Source organism: Neomonachus schauinslandi, chromosome 8, assembly GCF_002201575.2.
Source record: "Neomonachus schauinslandi chromosome 8, ASM220157v2, whole genome shotgun sequence".
In the NCBI taxonomy this organism is placed as follows: domain Eukaryota; kingdom Metazoa; phylum Chordata; class Mammalia; order Carnivora; family Phocidae; genus Neomonachus; species Neomonachus schauinslandi.
Window position 1 is genome coordinate 21,210,251 of NC_058410.1, and position 15,640 is coordinate 21,225,890.

General features: G+C 35.5%; 1 protein-coding gene across 5 annotated transcripts in view; it reads right to left on the reverse strand.

The window, feature by feature from the left end:
• The window catches only part of UTRN (utrophin), a 484,838-nt gene that overhangs the window by 210,468 nt on the left and 258,730 nt on the right, over positions 1-15,640 (reverse strand). Inside the window, exon 1 of one of the 5 annotated variants that reach the window (XM_044917204.1) lies at positions 13,370-13,513. The exons of the other annotated variants lie outside the window; for them this stretch is intronic. Coding sequence (XP_044773139.1) covers positions 13,370-13,513 — 144 coding nt within the window. Of the gene's footprint in view, positions 1-13,369; positions 13,514-15,640 lie in introns of those variants that run through there. 5 annotated transcript variants of the gene reach the window in all.

Consider the following 15,640-nt stretch of genomic DNA (forward strand, 5'->3'; position numbering starts at 1 on the left):
TATTAAAGGAAACATTCTACTGCTCTCCATGGTGCTTTAAGCCTTAAATGAGGTTTCTCTGAGACTGCAATAAATATTTGCTGATTTTGATTTAATTTAAAGAGCAGCGAGGTTAATCAAGAGCAATTAATCAGGAGCACAAATTACATTATAAATAAATAAATACGTTTTGAAATCTCCCAACCACTCCTTCAGTTATTTATGGTCTCATTCCAATTCAATCCAAATATGTCATTCCAATTCATTCTTGGAAAACAGCATCAAATGCATTCCATACAATTTTCAGTAAATAAGGAACAACTCCAGGTTTCAAATAGTATGGTTTCTATCATTCTTTCACCAGATGAGAAATTTTGGTTTATTTGGCCATATGAAAGTGTTCTGTATATACACATATATATAGAAAGGTATAAGAGACAGAAAGCTTAAAAATAACAGCATGAGTCCTGAAAGAGCCGTACCATATGTGATTAAGTCAAATTATTACAAAGCAGCAGCTTTAAAGTAGTAACTCAGAAGAAATGAGAAAAGCAAAACAAAAAGATGCCAATATGAATGGCTTTTGTAGTAATGTATTATGAGTAGATTGCTCCTTTGGCAAAGCTGATGCGTCCCTCCTAAATAGAAGTAAGGATAGTCCCAGGGTTAAGGAGTTTAAGAATTGTGTCTTGATAAATTTCTACTAACCTCGACAAACATGAAAGATGAAGATGTTATGTCGAGCACCCCCAAGCCTACCTGGACAAAAGTTATCAGTTCCAAACAGGACTTGGAAAGTCTTGTTAAGTAGGGGTACAAACCAAACTTTCCTATTAGATTAAATTTCAAACACTGAATGCTTTCACAAAGACAATTTTCTTTCTAATCTCCACAAGAATGAGTAAACGATACTAAACGAGGGTATCAACACTACATATTTCATGCTTTGGGAAGTCACGAACTTGTAATAGGCATGTGCAGCTTTTGTAAAGGAAAAATGAGAATTTTAAAATGACTTGTTCAAATTTAAATAAGCTAAAAGAATGAAAAGCTACAGACTCTATAAATACTTACTATGGGCAAGTCAAGACACTTTTAAACTATTTTGCATTTGTCCTAGCCATAAGTTTTGAAAATGTGAGGAATATACATAGAGGGCAACTGAAATTTTTTTATGAGTCTCCATAGTTAAGTTTGCGGAGCTTCAAGTAATCTCGCCAACCTTTATCATTGTAGAGTTGCTGCTACTTTGGAAACAGTTTATCATGAAAATATTCAAGGATACAGAATAGTTGAAAGACAGCAAAGTAAGCACTGCTATATTGACAATCAACTTGAACGACCATAAGAGGTTACCGTATGTGTTGATTTAAACAGGTATGTTTTATTCATTTATTTTCAGGACCCATCTCCAAGTAAATCATTTATACCAACTATTTGATTCATTTGGTGTCAATAATCTATCTCAGAAACCTGTAAAATACATTTTTAATCATATAGTCCCATGAAATCCAAAAACAGAATATATCCTTGTCAAAGCAATTCTACCATTGCCACTCACCATTAATATGTCCTATGACAGATCAATTAACCCCTCTAAGCCTCTGTCTTCTGATCTTTAAAAAAATGAAGAAAATGAGCTTGCAAATATCCAAAGTCATCACTGGTTATTAAGTTCTATGATTTCAGTACCTGCAAGAACACTAGGCTCACTGCCTTGTTCAATCAGCATATTAAATTCAGAGAAGCTGTAAGACAATTAAAAGGTACAAGACACCTAGCCAGAAGCAGCCGTCTACCCCCGCTATGGGTACCTTTCGAGAAATCACTCCAGCTTTTCAAGTAAGGATGACGTTTGGCACAAGTAAATTATTGAATTTTTTAATTATCATAAAGTACTGATTCTCAACCACATCAAACTTCCTAAGATTTTGGTTTACATTATCATTTCTCGAATCTTTCACTGGCTTCCTCTCAAGCTTCACTCCTCAGCTTTTAGAAATAAGCATAATAGGTCATTAGACTTCCATTAGACACAATTACTTCAAAAAGAGCAAATGTTTCCCTTTCTTTACCACCACACTATGTAAGGATCTTCCATAATGACAGGCTATGTAATGAAGCAATCTAGGATTTGCTTCAAGAATTAATGCAAAACAGCACTCAGTCATCATAGTCATTAATTCAGGTTATTCAGTACCTCTCAAAACCTCACTCTCAAAATAGAGATTATGCAAATCATCTGAGAATTACCAGAATATATAATTATTATTGAAATTCAAAAAAGACCTTCCTTAAGCCAGCATCTGAGACAAATAATGTATAGGTTATAAAAATTATGACTGCCCTAATTTTGGATTACATAAAAATTTCAGAATCTTTCTTTTGACTAGATACTGCTGCCTCGGGGGCCATTAGTCCTTCTCTGAAGACATGGTCCCTTTCATGTAGCCTCAGTGTGAATCTAAGTTGTTTGGAAATAGTACGATTTTGCTGGCAGAGAATGTACCTTAATATGGAAGCTGGTTTGGTGCCGTAGGAAAGAAGAAAAATGAAAAAGATGTGAGGTGGCTGGTATTCAACATTCTGCCGCCTGAGTTGAGACAAGTAGAAGCTTTAAGAAGTAGACAAGTATGTTCTTTCATATTTCAAAAACTATTCCAGCAGGGCCAAGGTAAAAGCCCATGTGAGTAAATATTGTCATTGTTTTTGTTGGTTGGTTGGTTTACAGAAAAAGAAATTACGGAAATTTAGTATTTTAATTTTAGTAATACTCTAGCCCTTCTAGCAAATTCATAAACATTAACTTAGCAGTCCTATAATATCTTTCTAAAATAACCAGAATGCATATTATTCCCACTGTCTATATGAAGAAACTGAGGACTGATATATTACTTGAATATTACAAAAGATCAAACACCAAGCAGAGTCATCAAACCTAGGGCTTCGGATTCTAAATTCAACATTTTCCCCAATACACTTCACTTTTACAGTACTCTAAAAAATTAATATGAAAAATAAATACCATATTTTATGGTGCTATAAGGTTTACAAATCATTTAACAAAAACTATCCTTTTATTGATAATTAAAACTCAAAAACTATCAAATTCTATAAGATAAAGTAGTAAATGTATCACGGTAAATCAGGATTATTTTTCCAGCCCTTTCACCTAACACTTAAGGTTTCAAACTCTTATTCCCAATCTCATGTTAAAAACAAGAAAAAAAAAAACCAGAAAATAGATCAGTGGTTGCCTAGGGCTAAGAGAGTGGAGTGGGGGAAAATGGGGAGAGACTGCTCGTGGATCCTTTGGGGAGGGGGTATGTTCTAAAATTTAATTGTGGTAACATTTGGACAACCTATGAACATGCTAAAAAAAAAACCAAAACACTGAACTGTACACTTTAAAAGAGTGAATTGTATTGTATTTGAATTATATTTCAATAAAACTCTTTAAAAAGAAAAATATGGAGTCCAAATACAGCATTTCTACTATATTAAAATAACACTGTAAATCTCAGAAAAAAAAGAAATTTGGGTTATTTATTCAATATTTGTAAATACTTCTAAAATAAGATATGGCCCCAAATTCAAGACACTGACAATTCAGAGGGAGAAACACAGAAATAAACATCAAATTATAACACTAGGCAAAGTTAAATACACATTCTATTAAAATAAGCACACATAAAATGTAATGGACACTAGAGTAATCTCCTGGAAACTTAAATATGTAGCCAAGAATCACTTGGCTGTGTGATCTTGGGCAGCGTAAAATAATATAGCAAAGCACATTAAGAGCAAAGCTCCACATAAATGTTAAGGCTTTGTTTCCTCATAAATAATAATGAGGAAATTGGTCAAATAGTTTCAATTCTCATAACTTTAAAGTTCTATAAATCTATAATTTAACAGTGGATAGACCAACTTCCACTCTGAATTATCTTTCATTTTTGCTTGATATATTGTGTCATTCTCTCATCAACTGAGTTACAATTAAAAGTATCTCTTTTTGTCACTCTCATACCAAAATGACTCATGTCCAAAGGAAGGTTGTTCCATTTAAAGGAGACACTTGGAAGAACTATGTTCTTATTTCAAAGACATGCTATTATGCAATTTTTCATTTTATAATTCCCTTTTGGAAATGCCCTTCATGTCTGAATATCGCCAATATTCACAAATATTTTTCCTTTAAAACTGGACTCAATTTTGGAAACAATCAAAAGTCATTCTGGCATACAGAGCTGGCCACCAAAAGAATAATTTTTTTTATGGAGATGAAAATGTTAATGAGTGAATTTCATAGCCATTTCTGATAAACAAGTACGCCATGTTTTCTAACTATAATGAACACACTTTTGCACCCTGTGTGTTTGCTCATTCACTTGTCTATTCTCAGAATTCTCTACTCTGTTAAACTCAACCCACTCCTCAAGACCCCTATGAGGTACTACCTTTTCTCTAAACACTTCCCTGACATTTTCAAATCAGAGTTTACTTTTTTTCTTCTGTGTTCAAAAAACGGTTAGCTTTATTATATCGTATTTGTCACATCCCATTTCAGACATTACAGTATTTGGGTTCCCAGCCCATATCTGGAATTGAGACAGTCCTAGAATAGATTAGTCGTTCCCACCCTTAGGTAAATCAGTTAACCTCGCTAGATTTTGGTTTACATTCTACAACATGGCTATGTTTTTCATCTAACAATTTCATAAAATACTTTTTCATTGATATCGCCTGTTTTCTGGGAGGGTGCAGGAAATTAGGCATTCAAGCTGCCAATGGACATATAACACCTTGCAAGAGGGAAATCTGGCAATATATAAACTGAAACCATCAAATGTTAATTTGGTCTAGTTATTCTATTCTAAAAGCACATCCTGGAAATAATCAGGATGTACTCAGTGATGTAGAAGGATGTCCATCACAGAACTATTTATCATGAGAACACTGGTAATAACCTAGTTATCTAACCACAGTTGATCACTTAAGTAAATTATCCTACAGCCATTCAATAGAATTATATTTAACACTACTAAAAAAATCACAACGTAAGAAATGCTTAATGACATGGAAAAACATCCATGATATATAAAGTTAAAAAGAAAGTTTATTTAAAAGAAAAAAAAAAAAAAGCCCTAATCACAAAGACTTCCCTTGCGTCCATATTGCAACCACCCCAGCTTAAGGAAAGCTGGCCCCCTGGCAGCTCACTGGGTAGGTACACACACACCTTGGCCTTTTAAAATGCTGAACCTGGAGTACATATGGTGTCAGATAATGTTTTCAAGCAAAAAAAGTTTTCTCTTCCTTTATGTCTTTAAACTCTTGCGAAGTATGCCCTGAAAAAAAGTAAAACTAAACTCATTTTATATCATTTTTGAGCCCAATATCAAGGGCTTTCCATAAAAGACTATAATTAATAGTATAGCTGTACCAAGAACAGTAATTCAAATGTTTTGAGAGTGAACTTAAATTCAAAACTGATGGCATAAAAACCCGTAATTCTTAAAAATGATGAGAATACATTAAGAGGTTCGGCAGTTCCTTTCCATTCTCTTCTAAGCAAACATGCTTGTTTTTCCTCCAGTGTCAGTCAGAGTAAAGATAACTTCTTTGCTCTGTTCAGTTTCTGGCAATGGAATAAGACTGCTTCCAAATGTGATGTTTGATGTAAATTAAGATTACATCAATTTCACTGTGGTTTATCTAGATTTTCAAGTGCCATCTGGGAGCCTAATCAATAATCTAGAGGAGCCCCCATAAATTGAGGAAGACTCTTCCTATAAGAGTTTCTGTCACAAGCTCAGTGGTCAAGGGAAACTTGTTCTTGCAAGTTGAGTCTTCAGAACAAGTTACTTGAACTTCTTTATTTTACATGGAAAATGTAATACTGTACTTTAAGCGTATATGCTGCTTACAATGTCCCTTGCCATATGACAGCCATTCAATACATGATCTTTGAGTTGAATTGAAAAAACAACAAAAAACAATGACAAAAAAACCCCACAAATTTCTTATTAGAAATGACCCAGTCTAGAAAATTAGTTGACTATTTTCAATTTATTCTTTTAAGAAACTATTATGCACTTTTAAATATAATGATAAAAAACTACATTTGAGTATAGAGAATTAGTTGCAGTGAATACATAATTCAATACTTGTGTATTGAGACTCAAACCAAACTAAATTATGAATCAAAACCCAGAACCAACTATATTAATTTGCAATAAAATGAACCAATCCATCATTCTTTATAAAACTGCAAAATAAGCCCATTAAAAGACATCCAATGTATAAGTTTAAACTGGAACAAAATCTTTGTTCTCTTAAAATTATACAGCCAGAACTCAAATATCAAAGTAGTTTTGAAAAGAACATATTTCAGGGCGCCTGGGTGGCTCAGTCGTTAAGCGTCTGCCTTCGGTTCAGGTCATCATCCCAGGGTCCTGGGATCGAGCCTCACATCGGGCTCCCTGCTCAGTGGGAAGCCTGCTTTTCCCCTGCTTCTTCCTCTCCCACTCCCCCTGCTTGTGTTCCTGCTCTCGCTATCTCTCTGTCATATAAATAAATAAAATCTTTAAAATCTTTTTATTTTATTTATTTATTTGACAGAGAGAGAGAGAGCGAGAGCAGGAACACAAGCAGGGGGAGTGGGAGAGGGAGAAGCAGGCTTTCTGCTGAGCAGGGAGCCCGATGTGGGGCTCGATCCCAGGACCCCGGGATCATGACCTGAGCCGAAGGCAGACACTTAACGACTGAGCCACCCAGGCACCCCAAATAAAATCTTTAAAAAAAAAAAAAAAGAACATATTTCATTAGGTTTAAACTTCTAGGAGAAAACAAGTACATCTCCATCCTACAAAACTAGCAGCGATAAATATCCCTTATAGATGATCTGTCTCCTCATCTGTAAGATGAAACAGTTGAGTCAGAGAATTTCCAACATCTCCTCATGTCTTAAAGGAAACTGTAGGCTAAATCTCTTTAGAAAATGAAATGCATAGGAAAATAATGTAGAATAAAATGGTATCTACTACTTAGTTAATGTGGTTTCTCTTTCTATACCTTCTACGGTGCATGTTCATTTTAGCCCAGTATAATCCCTAAAACTATCTGAAATTAAGTGTAAGGAGACACTAGACTGAGACAACCTACGTTTAGTTCAGATTGTGCCACATACTAATTATTTTTTTTAAAGATTTTATTTGAGAGAGAGAGAGAGCATGAGCAGGGGGAGGGGCAGAGGGAGAGGGAGAAACAGACTCTCCACTGAGCGCAGAGCCCAACACAGGACTGGATCCCAGGACCCTGAGATCATGACCTGAGCCCAAGTCAGATACTTAACCAACTGAGCCACCCAGGTGCCCCTAGCTAAGCAATTACTGACATGCTCCCTAACTTGTCAGTGTACCAATCCCGTTTCTCCATTTGTTAATGGGAAAAATGATGATTTCTTTCCTACCTATCTCTTAAGGATAAGTATTAATATAATAATTAATTAACACCATACATATTAATGATGAAATATGAGAAAACACTCTGTAAATTTTAGAACACTCTAAAAATGAAAGGATATTATATCAGTAGTAACAAGACTTTTTTAGTCATGAAAGCCTGCAGTTATTTTATAGCTGTATTTGACCATTTTTCTTTCAATTTTCTTAAAGCAAAATAGTCTATTGTGAAAACTACTCCATTTGATATTTTTCCAAAATTCTTGCTTAAGCTTTATCAAGCCATACTCTCATATCAGCCTTTTATTAAGCATTACAAGGCTCTGTCTGCTTTTATAAGTGAGCTTTGTTATAAATTAATCTTTTACAACTTCTATAATCTATAAACAGAACTGAACAAACTCGAAGAAGAAAAATGAAAAGAAACCGTCTGATGCACTTCATATGCTTTCCAATTTCAGTTATTTGGACTCATTTACCTTGCCCAGAAATGAATAAACTTTGTAAAACTGAGAAAGCTACCACAGCATGAAATTTTCTATATTCTTTTATCTCTATGGTAAGAGTTCTACTAATTGTTTATTTTAGAGAGCTAAAAATAAACCACCAAATATCCCAAGAGAAGCTGGCAGTACTCACAGTCCCTAGTAAGAGGGAGTGGATCATGGCTGTACATTTAAAATCCAGCAGTACATTCACCTTGGAAATTTCCCCCTTGAAATTTAATAAACTTTACCCCTAGGTAAACACAGATCATCAACATTTTAGTCACAATTATCAAATGCTACTCTAAAAACAAAGGAGAACTTTTATCCATATCCATAATGCTACTCCAACTCTGTCAGACTGACTTTGTCCCTGATTTGTAGATCACAGATCTAGACTTATGCAAATAATGGTATCTTGGCTATTAAGGAACTACTTAAAATGCAATCCTGTAGAATGGTTTTAATTACTTTTTAGTTAACTGACAAAGCATTCCATCATATCTAATTATACTACGTCTAGCTAAAAGTCATTAATGGCATGAGTTTTCTGATTAATAAAAAGTTAGATAACTGTTTTTTTTAAAATGATTTTGATATATACCTTGACTTGGGGAGCTATGGCAAAATGGAGATCAGAGAATCATCTAAAATCATGCTGCTGCTTTCGGAAGCCACAGGAAAATATCTGATGACACCCAGAGATCTAATTCCTGTCTCCATTGACCCACCTTGCTTCATCTATCACCTCAGCCCCCTGAAATGGCTCGGAGACGGAGAGTAAGGGAAGTAGTCCGCCCAGGGTCCATATAGCTGTGAGGCAACATGCCTAATGCATCATGGTGACTGGTTAAATGTACGTAAATCCTTCCACGCATGGCATTTTTCTCCATTAAACCTCAGCCTTCACGAATTTTCTGAAGGAACCAAACCGAGAATTTCTCATAAAACCAAGAAGAGCCAATGCTCATACGATCAACCGGAGTTCTACATCTCGGCTACAGACCATGACTCTGACCTTCTACGGTTCAAATGATCCTGTGTATGATTTGATTATGGAGACTGAGAGCTGACCTTACAATACCTACATTTCAACATTCAGATCACGACAAAGTAAAGCATCATCACCCTAAAACACGTGAAGATTTGATTACTCATGGATAGTAGTTTTCCACCTAAAAAAAAAAAAAAGGTGGGTGGGGAAATGTTGGGGAATAAAAAACATAAAGTTCAGCTATGTGGGGTGTAAGTCATTTGAAAATACACCATTCCATTCCACACCTTCTTAAAAACACATACTCAACCTCAACTACCTCTAAATAAAGGGGACCCACACATGTAGGTGAAAAATGGTGTGTGGATTTACTTTGTCAATGAATCTGAAACTCTGTTCAGATACTCTGTACCTTTGTGGTCACACATCTTTGGCCCATGACAGCATACCCTTCCACATAGTTCTATGTTGTCTACATGTGCAAACACACACACACACACACACACAGAGCAAGCCTTCTGTAGTCATCACTAGCCAATCCAGATTTGCGAGGCAAGATCTCAAGATCTTCTGGTCTCTGTTTTTCAGAGTACTCATCAATAGCCGCTCTGACACCACAGAAGACATGGTTTTTCAGGGATGACTTCAAGATCAGCACCACCATGAAAGCCTGAGTGCCCCATAAGCCAAGGCCGGGAACAGCCACAGTTTCACTAAATTGGTGGTCACCAAAATGGCGTGAGTTTGACACAGAGAGTAAAGGACAACCAACTGAGGTTTAAGAAGAGAATAGTGGAAAGTAAGAACAAAATTATGCTCTACTAATATTTAGTATGTGACTTGCCCACAGCATATGTGTATAATTTTAAAATGACTATATGTTTGTGTGTATATATATGTTTAAAATATTTTTTTTTAAAGATTTTATTTATTTATTAGAGAGCGAGTGAGAGAGAAATAGCACGAGAGAGGAGAGAGTCAGAGGGAGAAGCAGGCTCCCCGCCGAGCCGGGAGCCCGATGTGGGACTCGATCCCAGGACCCTGGGATCATGACCTGAGCCGAAGGCAGTCGCTTAACCAACTGAGGCACCCAGGCGCCCCTGTTTAAAATATTTTTGCTGATAGGACTACGGGATCAAAAAAGTTTGCAATGATTAAAGCCACATAAGCTAAAGTGATTTATATATGTACACAGGCAAACAGAAGTTATATTACTTAAATCAAAATTTTTTAAATGCTTATTAAGTCTTGAGGATTCCAATTTATAACACTAACTATATATTTTTTTCTTATTTTGCTATAAGGTTCATATCTCAATCTGCTTTACAAAAAAAGCTGCTTTTACCATGTCCTCAATTAATAAATATTTTATGAAAATGGACACTAAGAAAAAAAACAAGACTTATAAAATTCCTTTCCGACTCAACATAAATTCAGCTTTATACAAAGATTTAATAACAAAATATCCTCAAATAATCACATAACAATGAAAACAAATTAAAGTTAATTTTATATTTTAAATCACTTACATTCAGTTGTTGTTGCTGTGCTCTGTCAGAAGAAAAATTGTTTTTTATAATCATTAATATTTTAAAGGAACTAAGCAATCAAAACCAAAAATTAGCATCCAGCATGAGGTGATTTTAGGTCATCAGGGCAATTTCATTGCTGCTAATTATATCTCCAAGTAAGCAGCACTTCTGTTTCAGTTTCCTACCCAAATTTTATGGCATGTATAATAAGGAAGAAATATTTTTAAAGGCAAAAATACAAGTGAATGTGTGAATAGGTGGAGAGGAGGAAAAGCATATTTTAACTCTGAGAGACATGAATTCCAAGTTCTATCTATCCCCCACCTTCAAAGCATAGAGGAAACACACAAAATGAGAATACTCAACACAGATTTCCAAATGTGTAACACATGATCTATTTTCTGACACTCAAGTATGAAAAGAAGCAAAGACAAGGTATCACAGAGGAAAGTCTGATAAAAGACTAAATTTCCACATAATAATATAAAAGAGAGATCCTGAAGAAGAAGAAAAGAGGGTAAGAATATTAACAGACACTGGATTTCAAAATGCCAATATGAATTTAAAATAGTCACATCTCCCTTAGTTTATGTAACATTTTTTTCTCATTCACTTTGATCTGTAAGTGTATTTACAAGAGACTTCTATATTTTTATGAAGAAACACTGAAACTTACAGCATTTCCTTTCTAAGAAACCAAATTTAGAGAATGTAGGAGGTATAGGGAGAGACAGTCATTATAACATTCACAATTTAAAGGGAAAAGAATTTATGGTATCTTAAGGCAAATATACACCAAACTTGTTTTAACGTTTAAATAGTACACAAAGACTACTGATAATTATAATACAATTATGTATTTTCACTTTCTATAGATAGAAACCTACCTATGCCTGTATTTGGGATAGCAACCGTTAATATTTAGTTCTGCAACTAAAACTTTTATTTATACCGTATAAGTTAACACAGCTCAGTAACTAATATCAATTTTCAAAATATAACCAAGCAAACAAATAACATCTCTTACTAGCTGATATATTTCATAGTAATTTTGCCACTTCCTATTCTAGACTTCCCTCAGCCAAAATCTCATATATCACTGCCTTATATTGACACCTGCTGGCAAGTACTGGAATTGCATATTTCTCATTTGATTATCTGGGCAGTTGTTAATTTTCCATCTGAGGAAAGAAATGTGGAAGGTGACATTTCAACTGCAAATAATACAACTTTTAATTTTTTTAAACCAAAAGTACATTTATTCTAAACATTTAAATTTTAAGTTTATTTAGGAAATTATAAGTCTCAAGAAATTATCCAAAGAGTACTTCTGATGGCAATTAATTTACCCAATGACTTTAGTAGTTGAACTTGTGCTTATTTGGGGTATAATTATGAAACTAAATAACTTTCTCTAGTATTTGAACTTCTACCGTTTCCTACTTCAGACTAACTTAACACTTTGGTCACATGACTTGAGAAAAAGACCTGATTTTGTGCAAGTATGCATATAAATGGATCAGAAAAATAACCCAGCTAATAAAAAAATGCTTTATATATTCACACTTGTAGTTAAAGAGGTAAAATAACACGCATTAGTGAGTGAGCTTTTATTCTGTTATCAAAGCTGCCTGTTCCTGAAATACATAGAATGTTTATACCAGAATAAATATATTCTCTGAAGTGAACCAAAACACAGCACACTGAAATAATTAATTTATGGATTTTTAGTTGTATTAAGTTTTAATTAACTTCTCATGCAAATGAACCTTTATAAGTATTTCTGCAAAGAATGCACAGCTATCAATCTGTCTCCTAAAACTTTTCAAAAAAAGTTTCTAGACAGAAATATAGTTAATTGACCAAGCTCTAAAAAATAAAAATATATGATAAAGTTAATAGAATACTGCTTTCCCTTTCTAATGCACTGCCACATAACATGCGGTTTAGATGCTTGGACATGTCATATTTTCTATCATCGGAAAAGTCATATTGTCCTAGAGACCGTCGTTCCAATTACAAATGAGTTTGGGCAGCAAACAGGGCACAAGATGCATTCTTGAGAATGGTACTAAGTGCATGATGAAGGCAGAATGTGGTACTGCCGTGCTGTATAAATTGCTTTCACATTCCTATTCAATTCCTTCCTTCCTTTTCTATCAAATTGCTCCAATTTTCGACAAAGTAACGAAACAGTATGAACATGGCATATCAAACAAAACTATGATCAAAAATACAATAGGCAACTTTTCTTTAAAACACAGGAGCCCATTCAATGGTTTATGTTTAGGATGACGTAGTATTTGAAATTTGCAAGTGTCAAACAAGTTGCCTCCTGAAAGTGTACTTAATCCACCTGTTCAAATAAAATTAAGTTCTTCAAGTTTAGCTATAATATATGAAGATTCAAGAATATAGGGGATATTTTATGATGAGATTCAGTCTAGTAGTTTCTAAAATGTGCTTTAATTTTTTAATGGGAAAACAATTAGCTAGAAAGGGATATACAGTTATTAAGTAATCTACTTAATTATTTTAAACTCTTCTTTTAAATTTACTGAAATTTACACAAGATTAATATACCTGGTAATTCAATATTAAGACATTACAAAGTACCACAGAGGTAACAGGTCTTAATGAATGTAGTTTTGCCATATTTTCTCTGAACAATTTATCAGCCCTTCTCAGAAGATAAGATTTTGTCAAATGCAAAATAAAAGATGCACTAAAACAATACTTGTTTCAGATGCTCAAACAAAATTTAACGAAGCAATTCACTTTCACAGCTTTTATAATCAGTCACTAAGAAAAGGAATCTTTCCTTGGTAAGAACCCTGAAAGGTTAGTTTTCAGAGCCTGAGAAACAGGAGAATTGTCAGACACCCGAGATCCTCATTTCAATCACTCAGTTACCTTACAGAGCTTCTGATACCGAGGAGAAGAAACTGCCATCCTTTGTAAACGATGTAACAAAACCACAACTTTCTGCAGAGACGTTCTCACCACAGCCATCATTTTAAGTTTACCACACTTCTGGAGACACCTCAGAATTTGCATTATAAATGAAGAGCAATGATCATTTCCTCCCGGTCACTGGACAATGATTTGCCAGTTCTCTGAGCATGCTCGTTTCCAGGAATGCATTTGAAAGATACAGGGGTTTAGGGGCTAGGCAAAAGGAGGCTGGTATTCCTTCAACTTCTTCTCAATTTAAAAAAACAGAAAAACGCCACAAAGAAAGCCCCCCAGCAGAGGCTCACAGCCGGTACTTGCTCAGCACGGCATGGGCAGACAATGAGCAAGTTGTTGAGCCAAACGCAGCCTGGGGTTGGAAAGGAGTGAGCTCCGTAGCCAAAAAGGATATTAAGTGAAACATTAAAGCTGCAGATACACAGCAGACATCCCCTGAGAACCGAGATTCAACACATCACCACGGTGCCTGCCTCGAGGCTAGTTTATATTAAGAGATGGAGTGGTATTCATTCACTCGCTCTAAAGAGATATGCATTCGCTACCCCACTAAATGCAGCTCTCTTGCTGTGCTCTGTGGGATGAGTGAACAGACATTGTTATAAATCTTGAGAAGAGCAGAAGGGTACCTGACTTTAATGAGATCAGCCCCTACATTAAGTGCTAATAAATCACCTCCAGACAGGTCTCAGAACAAGATCATCTAAAACAAAACGGAACAAGAAATACCTGCAGGGGTTATGTGGCTTTACCTAGGATACCCTAAAAGCAGGGTCGTCCGTGGGCTCTCAGATGCCTGCCTAGGAGAAAAGCCATGAGAAATCACATTTCTAATGTTAGGTTAGGACTTCTCTAATTAAACAGTGAACTTAATAAAATACAAAAAAAAAACAAGTCTGTAACTGACTACTAACATTCCAAATTACCACATTTCCCCTTAAGACAGCATCTTCGTGATCTCATCTTATTTGCCATAATGCTGTTTTAATTTTATAAGAAACATAAAACATGATTATATGATATAAAAACCCAGGACAGAATTTGGGGTTTTTTTAGGTATGTCCGTATGTGAGATGTGTTTTCTACTGTGGCTTGGATACTATTACAAGTATCAATTGGAGTAAAGTACTCTTAGGAAATGAGCAAAATAACCCAGAATGATTAAATGACTGGGTCAAAGGGCACAGCCAGAAATAGAAGCGAGACATTTCTCATTATCAGTGTCCTGCTCAAACTAATAACCCAGGTAAGGCTGCTATTCTCTACTGTTGTCATGATTCTTTAAAAGAAATGCAGTCCTGGGCCGCCTGGGTGGCTCAGATGGTTAAGCATCTGCCTTCGGCTCAGGTCACGATCCCAGGGTTCTGGGGTCGAGTGCGGGGCTCCCTGCTCCGCGAGAAGCCTGCTTCTCCCTCTCCCACTCCCCCTGCTTGTGTTCCCTCTCTCGCTGTGTCTCTCTCTGTCAAATAAATAAATAAAATTAAAAAAAAAAAAAAAGAAAAGAAATGCAGTCCTGAAAGTATTTGTTTCTCTTGTACTTTGTATGCCTCCCCAGTCCCTCATGTTAATATGACTGAAAGTCCTATACTGGGTCTCATAGAGTTGTGTTTATCAAGCAGTGTTTGTGTATATTTTGCTGCTTCTCCTTGTATATTTTTTTCCCCTGCAGGTCTATACTGAGACCCTATACTGCCTCCCTCTGGATAGGCTAACAACGTCAAAACATCTATACAAAGCCAAAACCGGAAGAGGCAGTCAATGATGTAATTAAAAATATTAAGTTCATAGGCAAAAATACAGAAACAAACAGATTTGTGCTTATTTAGGGTAGGGGTTTGGGGAGCTGGTAAAGGGGGACTGATAGCAAAGCCATATGTGGGTTCTTTGGGGGGGGAGGATGAAAATGTTCTCTTTGATTGTGGTGATTGTTGCACAACTCTGTGAATACACACACACACTAAAAACAACTAAATTGTATACCTTAAGTGGATGGCTTGTGTGGAATGTGAATTATATGTCAATAAAGCTGCTATCAAAAAAATATATGAAGTTGTAATTCCTGTCCCTGAACCAGCAGGTGAAGCTCACACAACAGAGGTATTACCCGCCAAACACCATGCTGGCTCTGGACGTGGGTATCGGGCGAGATCAGCAACAATCTAAACAACCAAAACCTGCACCTATGGAATGAGAGGAGGAAAATTAGGCTGAAAC